Source organism: Lissotriton helveticus, chromosome 6 (assembly GCF_964261635.1).
Source record: "Lissotriton helveticus chromosome 6, aLisHel1.1, whole genome shotgun sequence".
NCBI lineage: Eukaryota > Metazoa > Chordata > Amphibia > Caudata > Salamandridae > Lissotriton > Lissotriton helveticus.
Genome location: NC_136067.1, coordinates 1,324,425,258 through 1,324,450,331, shown reverse-complemented (window position 1 = coordinate 1,324,450,331; position 25,074 = coordinate 1,324,425,258). Strand labels below are relative to the sequence as shown.

Sequence of the window (25,074 nt, the reverse complement as noted above, 5' to 3'; positions counted from 1 at the left end):
ATGCACAAAAGTGCATTTTTCAAAGTTTTCGCAAATTACCATGAGGTTCAACCTCATGGTAATTTGCTCCCCCTAATTGCGAAATCGCAATTTTTTTAAGTTTCATGCATTGCATTTAAGGAATCGCAAAATGCGATTCCCTAAATGCAAACGCAATTTGAGAATTCGCAAATATTTGCGAATTCTCAAATTGCGAGGGCCTTCACCATTCATGCATTCCAAAAGCAGATTTTGCGATCGCAAACAGCCGATTTTTGCGATTCGCACTATTTGCGATCGCAAAATCCTTTGATGCATGTGCCTGATAGTGGGCTTAAAACCTGCCCATTGCTCACCACTATTATCACTCCCATTAGCTTACTTTTTTTGCGTTGCTTTGTTGGGCTTGCCTTCCTCTTCTCTGTTTGCCACTCCTCATAGCATGGCCTCTTTACATATGTCCTTCCAATGCTTACTTTTCAGGTAGTACACTTTATCTCTAGGTTAAACATTTCATGAGAGCGCAGGAGTTTTTGTAACTGTCTCCCTCATATACTTCCCTTCTTCCCCCTCCGCTGTGCTCCATTTTGCTGTTTCTCACCTCATTGCATCTTCCTCACCCCCTTCATATTGTGCTCAGCCTCTTATGCTTTTCCCAGCTGCTTTCTTGCTTGTGTGCTTTTCCCTTGAGTGCTGTTTTTCACCTTCCCCTGCCTGGAGAGTTTCTGCCACTCTAAACCCCACTTTGCCTATTGCTTCACCCCTCCCTCCACACACAGTCTTTTTAGGTCGAGCCTGGGCAGGGCAAGCGTTGCTGCAAGGCTTGCAGTAGTGGAGTATGGCTTTGAAGCCCCGCCCACTCTCTGCCCATATTTTTAATTGGCTTGTGTCATTGTACTTCGTTAACTCTGACTTCCGAGTTGTTAGTAGGCTTGTTAGTCCCTCCTTAGTGCCACCTTGTGTGCATTTGTTACCTCCCATAAGGACTGGACCTTTTACTGGTGTTGTTACATGGTCTGCTTTATCAGTTAGTGAGTACTATTTTCTTTAATGCTCTTCCCCTATTCCACCCACATCATGGCATCATGCCTGGACTACTTTATTTATTTAAATGACTACGCGGTCCGCTTTAACTATAGCGTCCATGCTTATTCAATTAATTAATGTATTGCGCATTACGCTTTCAGTTTAGCGGCCGCACCTATTGAATTATTTATTTTACAAGCAGGCGCTTTTAGATTAGTGGCCGCACTTATTTATGTTATTAATTAATAGTATGGGCCACTTTCACTTCAGCGGCCGCGCTGAAGAATGTTTAAACATTAATTATTTTGTTTTTGCTTTGTGTGCAAGCACACCATATGTGTTTTCACTTTAATGTTGGCCACGCCCCTTTGTTTAGATGCTGCTCACTGTAACCTGAATACGGAGAGCAGAGACTAAAGAAAGGGGCGCGGCCAACATTAAAGTGCTCTCGTATTTGCGAGAGTTTGAGCTATTGGCATTAAAAATAATAATGCCTTTTATATATGTGTTGGGTTTAAAACATATTAATAAAAGGCATTGCCATTTACAATGCCAATTGTTTAAATACTCGCAACAGCGAGACCTAATGCATTGAACATGCTTGTTTTTTGTTTCAGGATGGCTAGGCAGCGAATTTCTGTCTGCCCATCCACCTCAAAAGTGTATTTGCACTACTTATATATTTTTTTATTTTGCAATCAATCTTGATTGGCAAATAAAATTAATTTGCCTACACATACATATGTAACCACGAATGGGTAAAAAAGAATGCACCGTCCCTACAAAATGATGCATTTGTGCATGAATGGCACATTTTTTAAATCTTTTGGGCATGTGCTATGCTGCATGCCAAGAACCTTGCTGCATAGCATTGTGACAAGGCTGTACAATATGGCTAAAAGAAACAAAAGGGGAGATTTATTGGCTTTGCCAATGCTTGTTCCGTGTGGTGCCACAGCAAAGTTGTAACTTGACCGTATGTGATCACCAAAAATGGAGCTTTGAGAAGCACTACTGGAAAAGGAGCTCAGAATCACCTCCACCACCCCTAAAATGTTGATCTTCCTCTCTACAAGTTTATGATTGGACAGAAGGTGTGTGCTTACTCAGAAAAAAAGTGCCTTTCTACTAACCTTTTTGCAGTGTGGCAAAGCATAGGCTCTGCGCGGTAGGGCTGACTTGGTTATTGTGACAAGCCAATGATCTTCCCTGATCTTTTTATTATAACGTGTTACAACAAAGGCAGCAGACTTGACTTATTGTGAAAAGCTTTTGTTAAGACAATAGGCCTTTAAGTGTGAATTCTTATTACACTGTGCTAACACTGGTAGACAGGAAATTCATTAAATTTCACAGCCGTAATAATTCTTGTTAACACTGTAAATTGTTTTGACAATTATAACTGCACAAATGCAATTCGTGACTGTAAAAATGTTTGATGGTTGACTTGGGGAAATGCTCAATACAGTCTAAGTCTAATTTGGTTACAGTGACCACCAACAATAAAATATATAGGCCTGATTGGCTATTTGGAAAAAGGTATGTCAGATGCCATAGATCTGTTGTGTTCATTATGAAAAGGTATTCCAAAGGGATTAAGGATGACTTATTTATTGTGAAAAGTCTATGTTACAGCCAATAAACCTTATTGGTAGATTATTATTGAACATTCTATAGTCTATATATTCCAGTATGGCACCCCACTTCTAAGTTTAACTTTGTACTCATTTTATTTTATTCAAGTAAATGCCCACCATGTTTAGGTGGGTGCATTTTTAAATTTCTTTTAGTTGCAGTCTTTTTTTTACCCTGCCTATTAGTGTTGAGTTTTATTATGTCTTAGGGGCAGAGCTAGCCGCCATGCAGTGAGGAAGTCTGCTCCTGAGCTCTCCAGCCTTCCCGCACTGTTAGACCCTCTCTGCCAGATAATTCTGCATTGATGGGGGCATGTGGACTTCATGATGGTCATGGAGAGGGGCCCCTGCAGCGATGGCAGCTTTGTGAGACCAGCACCCATGCCTTGGGGTAGTCCAATCTGGTGGCTATTGGCCAACTCGATACTCAGTGCCTTCCAGCATCAGACAGAGAGACGCGATGCAGTGGTCATGGATGTGAATGCGCTGCTGTCTTTGACTCCTGGAAGGCCAGTATAACCTAGGGGAGTGCCACAGAAGGAGTAGGATGGAGTGTTGCCCGGAAGTGGGCTGCACTATCCAGGAAGAGGAAGCGGAGGAGGGTGCTAGACGGCCCCTTAAGCACCTCTGCAGAGACATTGCAGTGACAATGTGGAGACTGTCTCTCCCCTCACCCGCCACCCAGCTAGTTGTCCATTGAGGGACTTGCCTTGAACTTTGAGCACCTACATGGCTTCGACATTGTTCACATAGATAGCAGTCCTTTCCTGTTGCAGAAGGGAAGAGAGAGGAAAGGGCCGGGCTTGGAGTGTTCTGGATTCATTGGGTTGCATAGCAGAAGGTGTGAATTAGATCACTGCCCAGGCACTGATCTGGTTGGGAGCTGAAGGAATTTATTGCAACTGAAATGAGCATTGTGCATACTTGCATCACCCTATGTGCGGCTGGTGGTGTGGTACACTGTGTAGTACAGTAGTCCTCTGTGGCTGCCACCCAGCTCGGACTGCTTTGGTGAGGTGTTGGAGGGCTAAGGCTCATGGTGTGCGGAGCGGACTTGATGGGGCATACTGGGGACCCCAGTTGGGGTTGGTCAGCTCTGAATGCCCCTTTGCAGTCTTATAGGAGGATGAGATGGATTCAGGAACATTAAAAGGATCCTGCCAGGAGGTCCATCTGTTGATGGGGGTTGAATCACATTAGGCATGGATCTTGTGGCAGGCATCTCTGGGCAGGCTCCTGGCTGGGAAAAAGCTTGATGCTATTCTGGTGGCCATAGGCTTGACCAGAGATCTGTTGGAAAGCAAGATCGATTCTTTTGTGGTAGACCTGGGACTGCTGAGGGATGCCCAGAGGGGAATGGCAGGGCAATTGACCAAGGTGGATGCCACTGTACAGTAGCTTATCCTCCAGCAGAGAGCCTTAAACAACAACTGCCACGTGACCCACAGGATCCGTATTTTGAAGAGAAGAGTGGATGATCAGGAAGGCTGGGTGTGGTGTGATAACATTAGATTGATAGTCCTGACTGAGAAAATCAAGGGGAAGAATATAGGGGTGGTCCCGCTGGACTTGTTACAGGAGTTAGTAACACCAGAGGGTCTATACAAGCTTTTGGACTCTGAAAAGAGCACACAGGGTACTGTCTCGACCTCCTAAATCTGGTGCATACACTCAGCCAGTGGTAGCTAGACTGATGTATTTCCATGACAGGGACTTTATATTGAAGTAGGCTAAATTGGCTGGCTCAAATGGGTATGTAACGTTTACAACGAAATTTTTACAACGCACTACCATTACAACGCAGGCATTACCACGCATACCATTACAACGCATTGCGCTCGGGGGCGCTCTAGGATAGGTAATACGTTTAATTTTCTATCCAACACCTTCCCTAGTGTCCACGGGGACAGGAGTTGGAATAGAAAATTATACTTACCACTATCCAGCACCTCTAAGCGCTATGCGTTGTAATGGTATGCGTGGTAAAAACCGCGTTGTAAAGGTATGCGTGGTAAAAGTATGCGTTGTAACGTCATACATCCGCTCAAATGTGGTGGAGAATGCTAATATGTCTGTAGGAATGTGCCCCTTTTGTATTATCAACACCACCTTTTGTGCCAAATACTGGTGGTTATGACTCAATAGTGCACTGGATCTAGTGCCCAGACCCCAGTGCCTATGCTCTCTGCTAAAACATTTATGTTCGACTTGGTATTCCCAAATTTGCAAAAGCTTTACCTTCGTTTAGGTCCCTAGAATATGGTACCAAGGGTACCCAGCGCATTGGTGGTAAAGGGGTCCCCAGGGCTGCAGCAGAAGTTTGTGCCAACCTGGTCAACCCATGCAACCTAATGATAGCAGGTCTGTCATTGCAGACTGCAAGAGCAGTGCAAACTACTCCAACTCAACTGTACCCTCACCATGTGAGTCACATTCAACTACACTGCCTTTAATGTATGTAAGGCACCCCTAAGGAAGGCTTCCTCAACCCAGGAGGCAGGGTGCATTATATTTAAGGAGTGGATATGTAAGTGCAAACCTATATGTTCCTATAGTGGCGTTCCCTATTGGAAACCACTATAAGTGTTAGGAGTCCATAGGAAAAATGGGCTGCTACCCGGCAACCCTCAAGATTGGCAGTTCTAATATGGCACCACTAAAATAAACCATGTTTGGGATCAGGCAACGTGCCTTCACCTGACACGATCCTCGTGCCCTGGTTGACGCGACATGCACCCAAAGCCCACCTTAGAAGTTACCCTTAGTTGCCCCCTGCTCTACATTGTTTTGGCTGACCAGCTTGAGCTTTCCCATGCCTGTTGCTGCCAAGACAAGATCAGAGCAGTGAGCTTCAAAAGCTACATCACCTCTGATATGCATCATGGCTATCCCCTGAGGAGTAATCTCCCCTCCACTTGTCCCAGCAAAGCTTGCACCTGGGAAAGGTGGGAAATTAGCTATGCAGGAGGTGTACACCCCTAGGAAGGCTGGCCACACCTCTAGGGTGGGTAGTCTGGTTTGTGCACCTAAAATTGAATTCTGTCATCTCTAGGAGGGCAGAAATAGTGGGTTCTGGGCAGAAAAGGTGACCTTCACCACCTGATGGAGCCCCCTTAAGGGTGGACTAGCTGCAGGGACTAATTGCCAATTGGCTACTAGCTCCCACAGCCCTGACTCCCCTAAATCTAGGATTTAAGGGACCCTCCCAGACACCAGAACCTAAGATCTGGGCAACTTACTTCAAGAAAGGACCAACAGGAGATCTGTGTCGCCAACAACAGGACTTTGTCCACTAGCAAAAAGCAAAACAGGGATACTTTGTACCAGAAGCAACAGACTTGGAACTGAGTTAACGACAATCATCCTTGGCTAAAACTCGACACTCCCAAAGAGAGGGACCCTTGTGGAAGCCCGAAGCATCATCCGTCTTTGATACAGGGTGCAGGGAGCCAAATAGGGAAGAAGCGGGCGTTGTCCTTTGACAAAAGTGTGACTATAAGGAGTGTCCCGCCCCCAAGATTAACCCAATTAAACTTTATTGACTAAATAGGCCAACTAAGACCAATGTAAATTGAAAAAGTCCCAAATACTGGTCTGTGCTATATGCATGCATACCTTTCTTGTAGTCTTAAAAAATAAAGATATTCACGGCAATAAAGGCCTATTATACGTACACGGATTAGCGCAAAAATAAGGTAATGAAGAAAGCCAACCTACACACACGGGCAATTCTAATGGTTGAAACATGTCAACCTCAGATTATTGGGTCACTACTCCCCTATGTCATTGCACCATTAAAATAGTAGTAGAATCCAAAAGGCAATTTTAATTTCTTCTCATAATCCCTAAAACCACATAAGAAGTCCACTTACACACGTGTTGAGCCCATCCCCCACACTAGGTGAGCGGAACGAGGGGCTGATGATGAAGCAATACTTAGGTGGTACCTGTGGGTGAGGATCCTAAAATATATCCCACAAGGGCACAGTGATTTTCACTGATTTACCTGGGTGAACAATCCTACACCTGAGTGAGATAGTGGCAATGCAACATTCTGTTTTGTGGAACGTAATAGGATCCAACAACATAAGGTAACCCTCCTCAAGTATTGATGCAACCTCAGTCTCCCCAGGGCTAATGGCACTAGTCCCCTGCAAAATGAAGGTAAAAATGTTCACCGAATCTAAAGAATCGCTGGCCATCGCCCCCTCCGAGGTATTTCCCAAATCCAGGTGGTCCAGCGCATTGTGGTAGGAGTAGTCTTATTGCATCAAAGTCTCAAGCTGCTACATTACTCCTCCGGACCCAGTGAAGTTCCCAAAGCTTTTCCTTTATGCTTACCACTGCAAAGGCTTGTAAGTTAACTGTCCAATAACTACTCCACACTTGATGCTGCAGCTACAGAGAACATTGTGCAACCATCATCTAACATCATCAGCTTTGCACCTGTTGTGTATTTGAATTTTGTTTCTTGCAGCACGGTCTAAGCAGTTAAAAACAGCATCACCTGCGGCTCCTATTCAGCACCAAGGACAGCCAAAACAACTCGGCACCCGGACTCCACGAGCTACATAAAACTAATCTGGCTATTGTGGCCTGATTCTGAGGTCAGCCTAACCTTACCCCTATAAGGGTTCCAAGTAACTTGACCTACAATTGACCGATTGTCAGTAGTGGATTTTGCCATTGAACGCAATGTTATTTTCCCTATGTATTTTACTGCACTGATTTAATATTGGTTCGGACATCTACTACTCTGGTTATATGTATGATATCCTGTTTATTTTGGTATCAAAAAATGCACTCTTATTTTAAAAAATGGTGTTGCATTTCTATCGAGTGATGTCATTTACTTGTCCATGTTGGTACTCTGAAATGCTTATCCCATATTTCTCTAGTAAAGCCTGACTGCTCTTTGCCACTCTACCAGGATAGAGCTAAAGATTTATTAGTGTGAATCCAAGGACTATCTCTGGGGTATTGTGAAAGTAATACATAGTAAGGCAACATAGCCGTACCACATAATATTCCACTTTCTTACAGTGTCCAAATACTTGGACTTTACGATGCTGGTTCAATCCCAGTGTGCCTCTTTTCTGGCTGTGAGGGGATGCCTCCAAGTGCTGCTACTTCTGGCATGTCTGAGGATCCAGGTAGATAGGAAAGTATACTTCTTTACAGATCCTTTGGAGGCCTTGTCCTGGCATGAGAGCTATGCGGTAGGTAGTCAGCCTGTTTCACAGGGACCCACGATTAACTCACAGGTGCAAAAAAGACATTGGTCCAGGCACCATGGAGTGCGAACTTCAAAGCTTCAGTATGAATTAGACTGAGACTAGGTAATTGCAGCAGCGGCAACTTTGAATGATTCCTGGAGGATAATCAATGAGGGGACACATTTGAACGTGGACTTTGTTGCTGGTTCCGAAAGCACGGGTGACTCCGACCCTGACCTTGCTTTGCCAAAAGTTACTCCAAGTACAGCAGACAAACTGATGCTGTGATGCTGACCTCCACCAGCACCTCCCTGATATACGGATTCCTTCTGCTTAGTTTGGACTGGGCAATATCCTGTTACATGACATTCTGAGAAGGTGTGGGGTAGCCTGGGCAACTCGACCTCCATAATATTCAGAGTACATTTCTTTTTTCTCCCCCTCCTGGCTTTTCACAGGGGAGCTTATGTCAGATGCTTTTGGTGGGAGGGTTAAAAACCAAATATGGTTGACTTTCTATTAGACTTGATGCTTGGTCATCACAGTCTTGGGGGTGGTGTTGTAGATGGGTAGTAGTTACATATCTTTCTGTATTGTTGTTCATTATTAGTTTATGCTGGAGAGGTGGAGAGGGAGTCTGTCTGTTTTTTTAATTGTGGATAGGTGTGTGGGGGCATGCAAGAATGAGTCAGTCGGTGGGAAAAAGGATGCATGAGTTCAAGAAAGCATGACAGAGAACATGTAAGATGAGTTATTGAATGTCGTCATTGACTGACTGAAGAGCACTTCGGTTATAAGCTATAAAAATAGGGCCAACCGCAGACACCTGGTCATTGTATACCAGAACTGGGGTAAGGTTTAAGGCCGACGGTGATACTGCGTGGGTCGGATACACAGGTAAGATTGGTCCCCTTCGGAATGTTACTATCACATCTAGAACATTTCCAAGAAGGAAGAGTCCTAAGTCAGCCTAGGCTGCAGCTGGATCCGAAGATGGGCTGGTCAACAATGGTTTGCCAAGGGACGAGGTCCCAGTGAAGGGGGAATAATGTCTGAGGGCTAAAAGTCCTGTGTTTGCACCCAAGAAGCTGGTGATGTCCATCATATGCTGCTCAGTATCAGGCCTGAAGAATATTTCTACCTCCAGGCTTAGACTCTTTTTAGGAAGTTGGATTTACTCAGCGGGGTAGGGCTGCAAGCTGTGGCCAAAAAGCATTCGATAATATCGGATGCCGGTAGTTTTGTGCCTGCTGAATTAGATTTGTGGCTAAGGAGAAACACATACAGCGAGCTGCAGCTAAGTCAGGTTCATCTGCAATACACCCCTGGCACATCAGCTGGCATGTTGGTCCTGTTCACTTGGCAGTTGGCTAGGAAAAAGGTGTTTCCTAGCCAACTGGGAAAAGTTCCCAGGTGTAACCCTACCACTCTTGCAACATTCCTTGTGTGCCTTGCTGCAAACAATCTCACATTGCTTCTCACTTCCTAAACCCTAGATTGTAGAAAATGTCTTCCCCTGTGCGGTGCTCCTATGCCCATCATAGAGGTTTGGCTAGAAAAATTAGCTACAGAAAACCAGTTCTGGGGCACCTCGTCTTCCACTGGGCCTGGTCCCTGACTGGCTAAGGCTGGCTAATTGGTTGTTATGGTTACCGCAATTTAGTTGTAAATTTGTGCTTCTATATGCAAATAACAACCTTCTCACCTTGCTTTGGTCTCCCTTGTCCCTTTCCTTTGGGATTGATATCATTTTGAACAGTCCCTGGCTTGATATACCAGTTGAGTCATAGTTCTATTGCTATATTGCATACCCTGTCTCAACTGGGGCACCTCGTCTTCCACTGGGCCTGGTCCCTGACTGGCTAAGGCTGGCTAATTGGTTGTTATGGTTACCGCAATTTAGTTGTAAATTTGTGCTTCTATATGCAAATAACAACCTTCTCACCTTGCTTTGGTCTCCCTTGTCCCTTTCCTTTGGGATTGATATCATTTTGAACAGTCCCTGGCTTGATATACCAGTTGAGTCATAGTTCTATTGCTATATTGCATACCCTGTCTCAACTGGGATAACGGGTTTACTCCTGTTTCATTTTTCCTTATTGGGTATTAAAGCCTACTTAACGGTGACTTATGAATATTTAAAATAAGAGTTTATGAATGGCAAAAGGGTTTATTTTGATAGGTTGAGTTTGTCGGTTATTGGCGGTAGGGCCGTAGTCATGTTTTTCACTGTCACTCTAGTGGTAAAACAATGTGTGCTGCAGTACTCTAGTGAGATTTAACTTTAAGGTCCTGGATACACTTTGTTCCATATACTAGGGACTTGTAGGTAAGTTAAATATACCATCTAGCAGTACATACAATGTCAGCATGTTTCAAGAGTCAGAGCACATGCACTTTGGCCTGGTTAGCAGAGTTCCAGTGAACAGAGCCAAAAACCCAGCAGCACCAGTCCCAAAAAATAGACATATTAATGCAAACAGAGACATTTTCCTACAATTGGGTTTCCTTTTGTCTCACCTTCCCACATGTCAGCAACCAGACATGAAAACAAATCAATGTTTTTCGCTATTGGTATTTACTTCTCTCCTTCTACAAGCTTTCATCAATCAGTTGTCAATTTCACCTCACCTCTTCCTCTTTCTTTTATCATTGGTTTCATATGTGACTCTTCATCCTCTTTGACAATCAAATTCTATAATTGCTAATTCAACATTACATTATGAACATAAACAATGTCTATCTTTAATACTCTCATATTCCATCAAATTTCAGCAGCAACATAACATTCTGTTTTCAGTCTTTGTTTGAGTGTCCAACATAGGTCCCCATGGGTAAGATCCACGGCAGGATTTCTAGGTATCCGATGGGTATTATTGATTCCAATTTCTCCTGATAAATGTATTATTCTTAAATATATATCATGCAGATATTCTGAAATTCGCCATGGATCCAGACCCTGTGGATCAGTGTTTGACAGCTCTAGCCTACCCCCCTTACTTAGTATTGTTTATTGTGCTCTGTCTTATTTTGTGGGCTAGCTATCCTTCTTCAATGGCTGTCTAGAATTTCCACCCTTTTCCTTTTCATTTATATTTCACATGTAAGCTGGGTATTTAACTATGACCAATACCAGAATCATTTATCCTTTTATTGCCTTACATTTCAGGGTACCCGCCAACTGGTCTTGCACAACTGCTTTCCCTGTTTTAGTTATCCAATTATGTAAACTCAATTGTTCCTGACCTCATAGACACCTCTCCTGTGCCCCATATTATTTGCCAATTGCAGTTTAACTTACACTTGCTATTGATCCCTGGAACAACCACACCCATGCTGTCAATATTTACATATCCATGGCAACTTTAAACTTTACACACACCTTTCTTAATTGTTTCATGGTCTTGTATCCACCCACAATGTCTTTATCATTAACATCCAGTAGATTGGAAATTGCTTTAGACATTCATCTTACATTTCTTTCTTAAGAGGAGGTGAGGTATGTTCTCTGATACAGCAGCAGCAGTGTTGTGAAAAAATCTGGGAAATAGCTCTCCTGTGGTGCTTTGTATGTATTAATAGAACATTTCAGTTGTCATACCTCCCGTCCATGACACCAAATTTTTGTAGTTCTCTATTTTTACCATATTGAGGTAAAGTCACTTCTACGACAGATGTTAATTGGTGGTGTTTGGAGGAATCAGTTATGAACGCTCCTAATTTTCAGATGAAGAAACAAGACACGGGTCATAAAGAGATTTCCCATTCTTTTTCCAAAATGAGTTCAGTGAGATTTCTTCCAAGGATCGCATTTCCTAACAGTGCCATTTTCATTCAAACTTCAGAGGAGGTCTCATGCCCCCAATCTCCCCTGGGGAGCTTGCTGTTTCCAGGGTTGGACAGGCCTATACGAAAATCAGGCACTGCCCGATGAGTTGATCAGACAGGTCTGTGTATGGGCTGGGTGGGGTTCTGGCTGTTTGTAGGCTTGTTATTACTGGGTTGTTTTTTTCTGTTGATGTCCATGATGCTGAAAAAAACATTCCCTGCAGTAGGCTCAAATCCATGCAGTCTTCCATGCCTTGAAAAAGGAAACACTTATACAGGGTGCTTTTACAAATTCAAAACTGCTCCCATTTGCAAACACAAACCACTTTTTTAGCTATCTAAATCTCTAACATGTGCCATTTTAATTTTGGTGCCACAGCCTATTTTCTTTCACAGTTCGACCATGTCTGTTTCATGCAGAGGAGCTAAATTCTTGCATGCCCTACTTTTGTCCTCAGTCGCACATCTGAGAAGATGTAACATATCCGCACAGTACAATAATTCTGAAAACAAATGGTCTTTCACCTTGTCCAGTGCACTTCATAGGACAAAACCAGATGTCATTGGTTAGTAATGAGGCCCAGCTTCCCTTGGACAGGATAACAGTAACCCTGGTTAAAAATATGAACCCAGTGGCAGGACATTAAACGAAAGCACTTGAACACTGTTAGCTCTTTGTTAATTAAATGGCGGCCCAAGCAGGCCATAATGAAAGAAGTACCTGCAATGTTGATTACAGCAGAGGGAATTGGATGCTCTCTAAAATGAACTTTCCTGTAGACAGGCTTGCCTAGCAAAGGGATCAGCAAAAAATCAATGGCATGGATTTACACGGCTGTAGTGATGAATGCACACAGTGCTGTTAGTCGGTTTGACAGCGCCCTGCATTCACAGCACACACACTCCCGCACCACCGCACAGTGTTTCTTCTCAATTCTTACCCTACAAGAAGTTACTCTTTCTGGTCGGGAAAGCTAAGGAAAATCATTGATTGAGCTCCTGCATTGTGATGATTGGGGCAGATTGTCCTGTGAACAACTGGATTCTGCTACTGATTGACAGTGTTTTTTATTCTTTGTATATTATTTCAAATGTTCACTTTTAATTATTGTGTACAACGTGTTTTTACAATCTTTTACGATTTTTTAACGAAATCAAATAAAAGTATCATTGACTGACTGGCTATTGTTTGGTTTTATTGGGGGCACTTAGTGGATCTGTGCAAAATGTTAACTCCAATCATGAAATTTACGTTATATGAAATCTGTGGAATTCATGAAATTTCCCGTTACACGATATCACATAATTTTTTATTTGCTGTAAACTGGTTCACACAGAGAATTTCTCAACCAGCAACATTTTCTGCTCAAATCAATCTCTTGCCGGTATTTCATGTTAGTTTTTCATTTGACATATATATATATATATGTGTAAAAAAATGTACAATAGATACCAGCCTACCACAATTTATGCAATTTCCTAAACGTCCATGAAATATTGCAAAATGTATTGGTAATATTTACTATACTATGAACAACCCTAGTATTTCTAATTTGGGGATCAATCCCAAAGGGCAGCGGAGTGCTGTTTAAAGAACAGGATACCAAGACCCTGTGAGGAGGATAAAGAGACATGAAGCTATGATTACAATGTGATCTGAGGATAAAAGGACATGCAAATGATGGAAAGATGAGAAAAGTAGTGTCAAAGTGAGATGAAGTGAGGAGAATAGTGGTGGCAGGTAGATGGTATAAAAATCGTTTTTGACATCTTCCTAAATTGCATGAAGGAAGGAATAATTCTGAGGTGATTTGTGCAGCATATCCAGCAATTATCCTATTCAAGTAGGTTAAGCTCTCTAATTTATCATTTCTCTGAAAGGTGCATGTGCCAGAATTACTGCAAAATAGCTCAGAACTTTTAAATTACCATTAACACATTTTTCTTCCCATAATTTTAGTCACTTCCTTTAAGCATGAAGGACCCGATGTATGTCAGGCAGGTCGTGATTAATGGATGCAGATTGACTTTTGCGGCCTGTCATTTTTGCAATGCAGCCTATGTAATAAAAGGTCGCATCACAAAATGCTTATTCACAAAGGGTGAAAACATGATCTGCCCAATGAATATTAATTAGGCAGTTTACCATGGGCGACCCACTGCAATTGGCTGTGAATTCAAGGATGGTGGCCGGCAAACACCATGTTTCCAACCACACATTTGCATTTACAAATGGCAAACTTTTTTTTCAAACATCCCTTGTCTGTAAAAAGGATGGGTGCTTCTGTAAAAAAAGTCCCTTTGGGAATGAAAGAGGAATATAGGGGTGAGGAGGCAGCGGCCCTCTGCACCACTGCTTGCTGCCCCGAAGAAACTTGGCATGACTCTTAAAGGGAAAGCTGTCCCACTCAGACAGCTTCCATTTTGTGAATCCATTATCACTCCAACCTGGGAGTCTGTAACCTTTCAATGGGTATGACTGCAATTGGGGTCACAATCTATTGATACATTTCATTATGAATCTCAGGAAGAGACGTCCTCTTTATGCTACCTCCTAATTGGGATAGACAATGAGTCACAGAACTCCCTTGGTGATTTGGAAAGACTTTACTGACTCACCTCTGGGTTCTATATTAACACTCTTTTTAAGGCCTCAAGCCCTGAGATTTTGTGATTCACAGGGTTTGTGACAGTAATACCCAAGGCCAGAAATTTGCAGAGCTTTGAAATGGTGGGCATTTTAAAAACATCCTATTAATATTTCCCTGTACAAGTTCTATTCCATCTCTTTACTGCTAGTGAGTCCGGGTGTGACCCCGTCATCTCAAATGTTGGGTGAAGGATCATTTAACAACTATGGGGCTGATTAGGATGTCGGTTAATCCGCATCCCCCGGGCCGGCGGAAGCCTCCGCCGGCCTGGAGGATGCGGATTAACCGCCGCGGACACAGACAACACCCACCGCCAGATTAGGATGGCGGTGGGACTGCGGTGGGACCAGCAGCGGACGGCTGGTCTGTCCGCCGCTGATCCGCGGGGTGGGGAGGGCTATTTGGTGACGGTGTCTGCAAGATACCGTCAGCCAAATTAGGATGTGGACGGACACATGCTTTTACGCGGTGGCTTTTCCGCCGTGGAAAAGCATGTGGACTTTGGCGTTTGGGGGCCCGTTGCGGGCCCCCAGGGTGTCGGGGGTGGGGGGTGCACATGGGGGTACCTATGGTACCCCCCAACATTTACATGCACAAAGCAGCAGGCACCGCGCGGTGCCTGCCGCTTTGGGCATGTAAATGTAATACATGCAGTTTTAACATTGCGGCGTGTGCTGCACCACCGCAATGTTAAACATACAGGATGTGACCGCCAGGGTGGCGGTCACAACCTAATTTGCACGGAGGGACCGCCGCTGCCCCTGCGGATGGTCCCTCCACCTCTGGGGGTGCGTCCGTCCGCCATCCTAATCGGCCCCAAAGCCTCATATTGGTAACTTTTAAGGCCTAGGGATGACTACCTTTTTATGCCCCATGCCAGCACCTGCACCTTTTACTTTTTACGACTGAATCAGAGCTTGTGCTTTTCATGTTAGATAATAGGCTAATGCCACATTCTCTCCTGAGGTTAAACCTTTAGAGATAAGGCATTGGCAGATCTTTCATTCACGGCGAAGTCTAGTGGTGTGACTCTTTAATTTTTCTAGCCTGATTCAATATCATGGAACACTTGGAGAATGTGAACTTTTCTTCTAAGAGTCTTGGGAGAATGGAGTATATGATTGGCAGGTTGGGGCTGTGACAGGAATTGGATGAAAAATAAGTGCAAAGAAAGCGATTAGAAGGTGGAGAATGGTGGGCAAAGATAGACAACAGATTATAGAAGAGATAGGGGCAGCAATAGTCTACTACAAGTTGGGTTTGGACAGAGTGAGTGATGAAAAGTAGAAAGGATTGCAGGGAGACTCTCAGGGAAGTAAATACTTAGCGATCAAGTGCTAGCGAGCCAGTATATAACTGCAACATGGGACATGTAAGGTTTGAGGATTGGAAGATCAGATGAAGAGGTATGGTACTGAATATCAAATCTCATTGTTAACCTATACGTTTAATACAATTCATAAGTAAAAATATCAGGATAGCAAAATATTGTGGGATATAATATTGAAGTTTAGTATATCATTTTTTCTATTTAACAACAATATAATTATTACATATATATTATTTTAAAATATTGTGTTTTTTAGTACAATTTAAAATAGTAATGTTTAGCTCCTTTAGCTCTAAACATGTTTTGGAGGTGTTGATTTTGTTTTGTTTTTTATATTTTGTTGGTGTTAATTCTTTATTGTAGCAATATTTCTTGGGGTAGTTTTAAAAAAAACTTGATGGTTTGTGGGGTTCATTGGGAGATTGGGTGGGTAGGGTATTGTACATTATGCAACATTTCATGTGTCTATATTTATTGTTTTTAAATGTTGCATTTTTAAAGGATTTTTGATTATTTTATGAAATGTAATGGTATGTTTAATTTTGTATGTATTGGGCTCATATATTATTGGACATATTTTTTTAACATGGTCCTCTGCACAAGATGTTGGGTAGTGCTTTTATGTTTTACTTTGCATTTTTGATATTTAATTGTATGGTTTTTGTATACTTTTTATATATGGCGTTATGGGATTGTTTTGAGGTACATTTTTTATTTAATTTTGGGTTCTTCTTAAGAAATTTGATTTTCCAATGTGTACTTTTTTATTCCATGGTTTAAATTGGTTCTCAAGATTACAGAATTTTAGGTTTTGTGATTTTAAATAATATTTTTTGGTTATTCTTATTATATTTGAACCCAAAATGTTAGTTATTCTCATAATGTTTCAGGGTCTGGAGTTAAAGTAACTTATCTGACACAAGTCCATTTATAGACTCTTTTCTACTTTCGCATAACAGGATTTTGTCTAGTAAATATGACACTCCTCACTAATTTATATACTTTCCCAATGTTTGTGGGGCTGGAATTTGAATAGAAAATCTTTCCCTCCTGCAAATGTATGAGCTTTATCTAAGGTATGTGGGACTGGAGTTAGAATAGAAAATCACACCTCTCTTCTGATTTTTGTGCTTTACCCAGTGATGTAGGATTAGAATGCAAAGAGTAAATCAGATCCCTCCACCTAAATATAATAACTTTTCCCAATGATGGTGGGATTGGAGTTGCATAGTAAATCTGGCTCAGGACACATTTATGCACTTTCAAAATTTTTGTGGGACAGGAGTTATAATAGTAAATTAAAACCGCATGTACTTTATATTCTTTCCACAATGTTTGTGGGACTGACGTTAAAATAGTAAACATCACCAGCACCCATGTTTATGCTATTTCAACAGTATTTGTCGCACCAGAGGTAGACTAGTAGATATCTGCCCCCCTAGAAATGTATACACTTTCCGCAGTGCATGTAGGGCTGGAGTTAAAACTGTAAACTTGACAATTCATGAACCTTCCTCAATATATGTAACCATGTAAATATCTCCCCGCCCTCAATGTTTATGCACTTTCAGCAGTGTTTGAAGGACTGAAGTTAGTATTGGAAATTTCAACACTCTCTGATGTGTGCATTTTTTCTATTTATGTTGGACTGAAAGTCGAATAGATACCCTAATCCTCAATATTTATGTACTTTACTAAATCTATTTTGGACTAACGTTAGACTTGTAAATGCTCTCTCTTCCACCCCCATATATGCACTTTACACAAAATTTGTAGGTCTAGAGTAAGAATAGTTCATCTACCCGCCCAACATATGCATGTATACACTTTACTCATGCTTATGGGATTGGAGATGGTGAAGTAAGTTCAAGCCCCTCCCCCACACATCACATACTTTGTTGAATCTAATTTTTTTTAAACTGTAGTTATAATAGTATATATAGTCCCCCATCATATATGCTCTGTCCACAGAAGTTGAGAGGCTAGCATTAGAATACTAAACAAAACAGCCCCATACTTCCATGAATGCACTTTCGCCAATGTTTGTGGAACTGGACTCACAATAGTAAATCTGCCAAACTACCAAATGTATGCGCTTTCCCCTATGTTTTTAATACTCTAGTTGGAATATTAAATTTGACATTCTCCACCCCCTAAAATATATATGCTTTCCCCAGTGTTTGTCAGAATAGGGATCAAATCATATGTACCTTTCCCAATGTTTTGGGGATTGGATGTATAATATTAAATAGCCCCCTCCCCCAAAATGTATTCACTTTCTGTGTTTTTGGGAGTGGGATCAGAATAGTAAATATGCCCTTAAGAGTCTTCAGTGTTCCAATGTTTGTAGTATTGGAGTTTCAGTAGTTAATGAATACCCTTTAATTGCAGTTAATTCTGGAAAGTGTTTGTTGGTGCTGATTTTACATTTTAAACTATTCTCTCATTCTTTAGAGTAGGGATAGGGATATAAAATGTAGTTACATTTGAAAAATGACAATAATAATAATTTCCAACATTTTAATGAGATACATTTTTAATATTTTTGCATTTCATTAGCAGTTTCAATTTTCTTTCCAAAACAATACTTTTTAACATTGCAATTGATTTAACTTCAAATAGGAAAATAGTTCCATGAAATGTGTTTAATATTTTAATGTAATACACGTGTATAGTTAGCCAAAACGCAATAAGCATACATTATTGTGTCCATTTTTGTATTTAATATTGTAATTAACTCTTGTATATTTTTAAATACTACATTTTTGTTGTCAAAATACTGTACATATAGTCAATATATTGTACGTACCATAGATTAACTGTTGATATTTCTATCACTTACATAATAGGAATTGTGAGTTTATATTTTTGTCAACAATATTTTTTCATTGATATTTTCGTGTCACAATAATTTTGTAGTTGAAATTTTGACATAGAAAAAATGAAGAAGCTTGTGGGAAACAGAGAGAAAGGCAGGTTGCACAGGGCTGTCCCCAGTCCTATCTTGAGAGGCAGGTGCTCCAGAATATTCATATATAATAAGTATATGGCATGTTAGTAGTTGTATTGAGATGGAAAGGGTCAACTTAATTGCTTGAGAGAGCATGCACCCCGGCTCTGAGTATATGTGGTTTGTTTTTTTACCCCAGCACACACGTCAATCGGGAATGTACTCCAAAGCTCACACTGACATGGAATGTGACCAAGAGCTGGGTCTCTGGTCTGGAGTGGCATTCCATGTGCAGCCTATTTCTGAGTATGACAACTGTCAGCTCACCATGCTGTCGAGGATTTACAGTGGTGGTAGTGACTCATTGGGTATACAGAACAGGTTTGTCTATCTATTACGTACACACCGAGAGTCACTTAATTGCCTCTCCTGTTTTAAGTTGTCTGCCAGTTCCCCCGGAACCAGGTCCTTCAGTTTTATGTGGGACATGCATGTTGCTGGGAGGTTTAACATGAAGTAGGATGAGTTTATTCTGTGCTTGCACGCTCCAACACAGATAAGGATTTGGGATCTCCTGTATGTGAGTGGTACTTGAGATGGAGGTTTGAGAGCAACTATAAGACGTAAATGTTAACTGTGGTGCTCCACCCAAACATTTCTTAAGTCCTTTGAACTGGTCCTGACTCTATGGTGTGCAGGTTAAGCGGCAGAAGGCCCCTTTCAAGTCTAGGGGCAGCCCTTGTCCTTACCTGCTACAGTCTCGCCAGAAGTGTCATCCAGAACAGGCAGAGGAGTGGATGAGTGGTGAGACAGGAGAGTCAAACCAGCCCCTACCCGATCTCCCCGATGACACTGAAGGACAGTGGCTGTGTCTTGGCATGTCTGTGAGGCACACACATAAATCACGGATTGCCTGAAAAACTTTCACAGAGCTTGACCTGTAGAATACACAAACCCTGTCTCCAAACATGGTGTAGGTAAGATGCTGACATGTGGCAGAAACCACTAGTCATGATGCCACAAATTCTCATTGATCAGTGATTTCAAGCAGTGAGACTAAAAAGGACCTTTGAACTCCATGGTTGGGGTGGCTAACTGCCAAATCCCCTATCCTTCTTTGGAAACTTGTCAATTCTGCATCCTGCTAGGAAGAGCTGCCTGGCAATCATTTTGAAAGAAGGAGTTCACTGACTATGATGAGGTGTACTGAAAGTATCCCTTCACAAAGAGATGGCATCATAGAAAAGGAAAGCTTTGAGGAGCTGGATCAGAAGAATTGAGCATGTGCCTGCTGTAGCCCAGGGTAGGTCAGCACTTCCAGTCCATGTGGTGAAGCCTTGTGATCCTGGACAACTTGCAGTGGGCCCAGATAGAAGCAGCCCTTTCATTGAATCTGTGCTTGAATGAAGATAGCACAATCTTCTCAACTACCCTGATTGGACTGCGGGCAGGTGAGGCAAAGTGTAACTAGAGAAGCCAGAGTCACAAAAGAAGTAGTTAAAAAAAAAATACGGAAGCACCTGTGACAGTTTGGTACTTGTTGAAATCGCACCCACCTTTGGTGGATTTTTGTTGCGGAACTTAGACATGGATCGCTGCTGTGACTTGGGTTTTTTCAAGGAAAAGCACTGGCTCGACAATGATTAATTAACTGTTACTTTATGCTTTCTTGAGTTCTGTTCTTCACCAAAACCACCTCCCTGAATAAGGCTTGGAGTGCCCAACTTCACTACCCATAGGGTCACCTGCAAAAAGGGCATTTGTGGTGCCCAGTTTTGGGTCCAGTAGTAAGGGAAAGATCCAGGACACCAGTTGTAAAGGGCTCTTGTTATTACAGTTTAGGCCCGTAACTCTTGATTGACCTGGAACTCCCAACAGGATCCCACAGGTCGTATGTCACATTATCAACCCCGCAGACCAGCCTACTATTATATTGGGACCACAACATTGACTCCCAAATATTCAGAATGCAAGTATAGATTTTGTATCATTAACTCTACAAGACAATATTTTAAGACTCAAAGTTATTGTTCTTGATACATTTTGAGGTACATTTTTCAACTGCGATACTGTGGTAAAACATAACTTCATGTGAGTCAAAATGACTCTCTAACCTGAGTCCTTGAATCTCTTTCAAGGCAGAGCGTAGATGTACATTCCTATATTTTAAAACATTAGTTAGTGTAAATTATTCTCTAGAGCATGGAAGAGTGTCCCTTTAATTCTGGTACCTGACACCTCTTCTCCATGTGGATGGAACATCTGATGGTGTCTATGCCTCGGTCTAGGTCCAGGCACTTATTTACAGCTACAGCTTGGAAAAGCAGGGCTGCATTTTGGAAATAAATAAGGGGCATATTATCAGAGAGGCCGTTAAAATTATCGCTGGTTTAGCGGCAGAAAACTGCATCTAAAGCGGCGATAATGGGCTTGATAATATGCCGTGGAGAATTCCAATAGAAGCCCATGTTCATACCAGAACATGGACTTCTATTGGAATTCTCATGGGCATATTATCAAGACCATTATCGCCGCTTTAGCGGCAGTCTAAACTGGCGATAATTTTTAACGCTGTTCTTGATAACAAGCCCTAAATGCTTTAATTCGTATTGCGCTGCCCTTGTTTCTCCTTGTATACTTTTTATTAAGGCCTGATCGGAAGGTTATTTGTGCCTTTTCCAGCATATTCTATATCATTGAGGACTGTGGAACAAGAGTCACGGAACTTGGCAGAGCAGCTATCGGGATTTCCTAGATTAAAAGGGGCAGTTAAGTATTTGGTACAAAATGAACATTTGAGCATGCTGCCCTGATCTTGTGCTTGCTTCTTTTTTTCTCATCTTCTGTAATTGACTTTTCCCTTCAGCTGACGGAGGTTGATCCCTTTTTTCTCCGTGGTTGAGAGAATGCAACTCTGATGAAAGGCACTATGCGTGTTTTAAGTACTACAGAGGCAGTACTTATTGCCAGTCTTGACTAGTTTTCTAGGAATCCAATGAGGCACTCACGTAGTTCAGACCTAGGTGTGAGCAGGGCCGGCCTAGATGTAGTGGGCATCGAGCATTTCCCCGGGAGGCTGGAAGGGTGAGGGCCTTTTCTGAAGTGGAGGTGATTTTGTTACTGGGGGATGGTTTTGCAGCAGTGAGGATAATGGTGGTCTCTGAAAGTTTCTGTGTTAATGTACAAAAGATAAATGTGGGGCGCACGTGCACAGTATTATTTGGGGACGATGAAGAAGGGAGTTTTGAGATCCTTTGTGAAAGGCAAGAGAATCTGGTGAATCTGGTGAGTCTGGCGAATCTGACTTGATGGTATGTTATTCCATAGTCGTGTAAGAGATATTAAATGCAAGATTCTGGATTTTAACTTTATTGCAGTTGTAAAGTTTGAGTCTGGAGATGCTTTTTTTCTGGTGTTTCTGTGATTTTTGTGAGTTGCCATTTTCTCTCCTAGCTATAGTATCGAGTTAGTTGTCAAACGCGTTATATGTGGTGCAGCATTTCTAGAAAACTATACTAATTTGCATGGACGTAGCAATATATATTTTCGAATGTCCCTTAATTATTTGTGGCGATAAGTAGGTTAATGGAGTCAGAGATGATGGTGAGGAGCTTGTTTTCACCTTCTGATTGTGGGAGGATAAGGGCATAGGCAATATCTATAAAATGCGATTTTTGTTAGTACAACTTTAATTTTTTGAAAGAAAAAATGCTGACACCACACTGCCTGGGTTTTATTTGTGATGTGGTTCTCAAAGGACAAGGTGCTTTGTCAGTGCTTAATTTGAGTCTGTGGTTGCAGGTGGGGCCCACCAGCACTCAGGCTTTTCCTTATCAGACTCTGACCCTGAGCGCCAGAGATTAAAACCCACAAGGGGGAAAGAAGCAGGAAGGAAAACCATGCCAAGGGGAAAAACACAGGAACCTGCAAAGTGGAGCAGGGTCTATCTAGTGGATGAAAGAGCCATGAGGTGGAATCAAGACTGTGCAGACTTGCTGTTCATCACACTGACATTCAGTAAGTTCAGCTGAGGGCTTCTGAGCAAAACTTTTGCGTCTGGCACTTATTATTATTTTTCTTTGTGCAAATTATGCACTGGATACTGTCAAGGTAAAAATCTGCGTTTCTTTACTATTTATGCTGATGGGTGGACTAACAGTGTGTTTACGTGAATAGCACATTAGCGATCAATAAATTCCCTGGGCTGACAACCAGAAAGAGACAATTGCATATCAGAGAATACATCAAAGCAGTTGAAAAAACACTCCACTCAACCATACACTTAAACACACATCAATCACCTGCAAGCAGACAACAGATTCACCACATCCACACCACTCACAAATGTAATGTGCCACACACAAATGTGCTTGTAGCCGCCATCAACAGAAGGTTTGTCTCTTGTGTTTACCAGCTTCAACCGAACAGTATCCTTTCAGCAGTACTCTCCTATCCACTAGCAACAAGACTCCCTCGTGCAGAAGCATAGGTTCCTTTAAAAGGCGGCCATTTTAAATGGTCTGTACCACTTTTGGGTCTGCAATGCCAAGCCTTTTTTAGTGCTGTTCAAAGTATCTTGTTATTCCACACATTGTTCCTGTTATTGATCTAACATTTTATCTGGAAACTGTTATATTTAGTTTACTTTCAGTGTGGCGAAATAAGCTCCTTCAGCAGAACATTTCAAACTGCTGGCCAACATTCTGAAGGTATGAGCCATATGGAGCCCAGGGGTGATGGGTAGCATTCATTTGGCAGCAGAGTTTGCACAATAAGCATAGAACATTACTGTAGATCATCTTGGAAACCCACTAAACATTTCAGAAATAGTTTTCGCTGGATCTGTCAAGGGCTTGCAAAATGAGGGGGTCTTCTTTAATGACATGATGCTTCAAAAAGACTGGTAGCATGGTCTTTCTTTCTCAAATGCTGCTAGATAGCAAGATCCAATTGGTATTTTCAAAATGTTGTTTTAAGTAGTTAAATGCACTGGTCCCTGCAGTAGCAATAAGACTGCAGTTCCACAGTCTGTCTGTTACGTTATTTTATAGGTAATTTAAATTGGGCAATACTATCATTAGATACCTAGGGGCTTAATATAAGGAGAAGCAGGAATCCACCAACAAATAAGTCGATTAAGAGCAACAGGCAGAAATCTTTACTGACCAGTCAGGTTTTCAGTTTACAGCTAAACATTATGAGGGATATTTCCTTGGCAAATGCACCGGCAAGGTGTTCCAGAGTTTCAGGGCACTAACGGAAAAATACCCGCCACCTCTTTTTGTACTACGAAATTTTGAAGCCATTAAAAGGATGGTGCCCAAAGAGGCCATCTGTCTTGTACGAAGATAATCAATAATTCCTTAGTCTCTGCCCATGCACAGGACGCTCATAAAATGAAGTCTATCCTTCAACAGACTACAAGGAGTCCCTACAAGGTTGTGACAATAAATGGGATCTAGTTGATGGTTGATTTATAAAACACACCAAAACAGCGTATGCCTTTACATGTTTATCTAAAAATTTGCAACTAATTTTCAATTTCTGTTGTCTTTTGCATCTCTTGATTTTATGAAAAGGTCTCTGTAACTTCAATAATGATAATGAATGTTAGAAAATGCATGGTTTTTAATTAAAGCATTGACCTTTGAAGTCCTGTTATTTTCTGCTTAACCTATTTCACAGTTGCTATTTCAGAGAGAAGTCTGTAAACTCGCATATAGCCTAAAAAGTTTGGAAATTGTTACCATAAAAGGGGCTTGAAATTTCCAGGATCATAAAGCAAGATAACTTCTTTGATCACACAACATTTAATGATAAAATGTCTTTTATTATTTATTAAATATTTTTCTGTAGCATGGACTTAACAGCTCTAGCAACAGAGCGCTGCACAGCTAACATAAAACAAAGTACAGTAAGAGTATGTCCTACGAGGGAGAATATACCAATACATTATATTGCGAGATTTATTCTAAAAATATGAGTTTTTAGTTCCTTGACAAATAACCATTGATTTGGTATGTGTCTTTGCTTTTCTGGAAAGCGATTTAATGTTCTTGGTCTTTTTCAGGAGAATCTCTGTTTAAACATCAGGATTACATTTTTTTCGACCATGGCAGAGGGTAATCTAATAATTTCTCCACAGTTCAGAGGGTCTTAGTGTGAGAACAATAGTAGGTATGGCAATGTTGCATCCTTATTGAATTTCTCAACATACCATTATTGATGTTTAGTAGCAATAGTTCTTCTTAATAGTTCGTCTTAAAGTGTGAACCTCTAACCATTTCATTTTTAACATAAAAGTTACTTGCGACTCTGTAGCCAGATGATTCTTTACTTATGCAAAAAGGAGAGTGAAAAGGAGAGTACTGCATTTCTTTAGGACAGGATACTGCACGTTTGAGGCTGCTTTCCTAAAACCATACCACACGTGGTATTAAAAGTGTTCAATCTCAGTAAA

General features: G+C 41.6%; 1 protein-coding gene across 3 annotated transcripts in view; it reads right to left on the bottom strand.

Moving 5' to 3' along the window:
• SLC8A1 (solute carrier family 8 member A1) overlaps positions 1 to 25,074 on the bottom strand; it is a 1,060,009-nt gene that overhangs the window by 256,902 nt on the left and 778,033 nt on the right. For 2 of the 3 annotated variants that reach the window (XM_078649052.1, XM_078649051.1), the window contains exon 7: positions 12,405 to 12,473. The exons of the other annotated variant lie outside the window; for it this stretch is intronic. In XM_078649052.1, the coding sequence (XP_078505178.1) occupies positions 12,405 to 12,473 (69 nt within the window). The remainder of the gene's footprint in view (positions 1 to 12,404; positions 12,474 to 25,074) is intronic. 3 annotated transcript variants of the gene reach the window in all.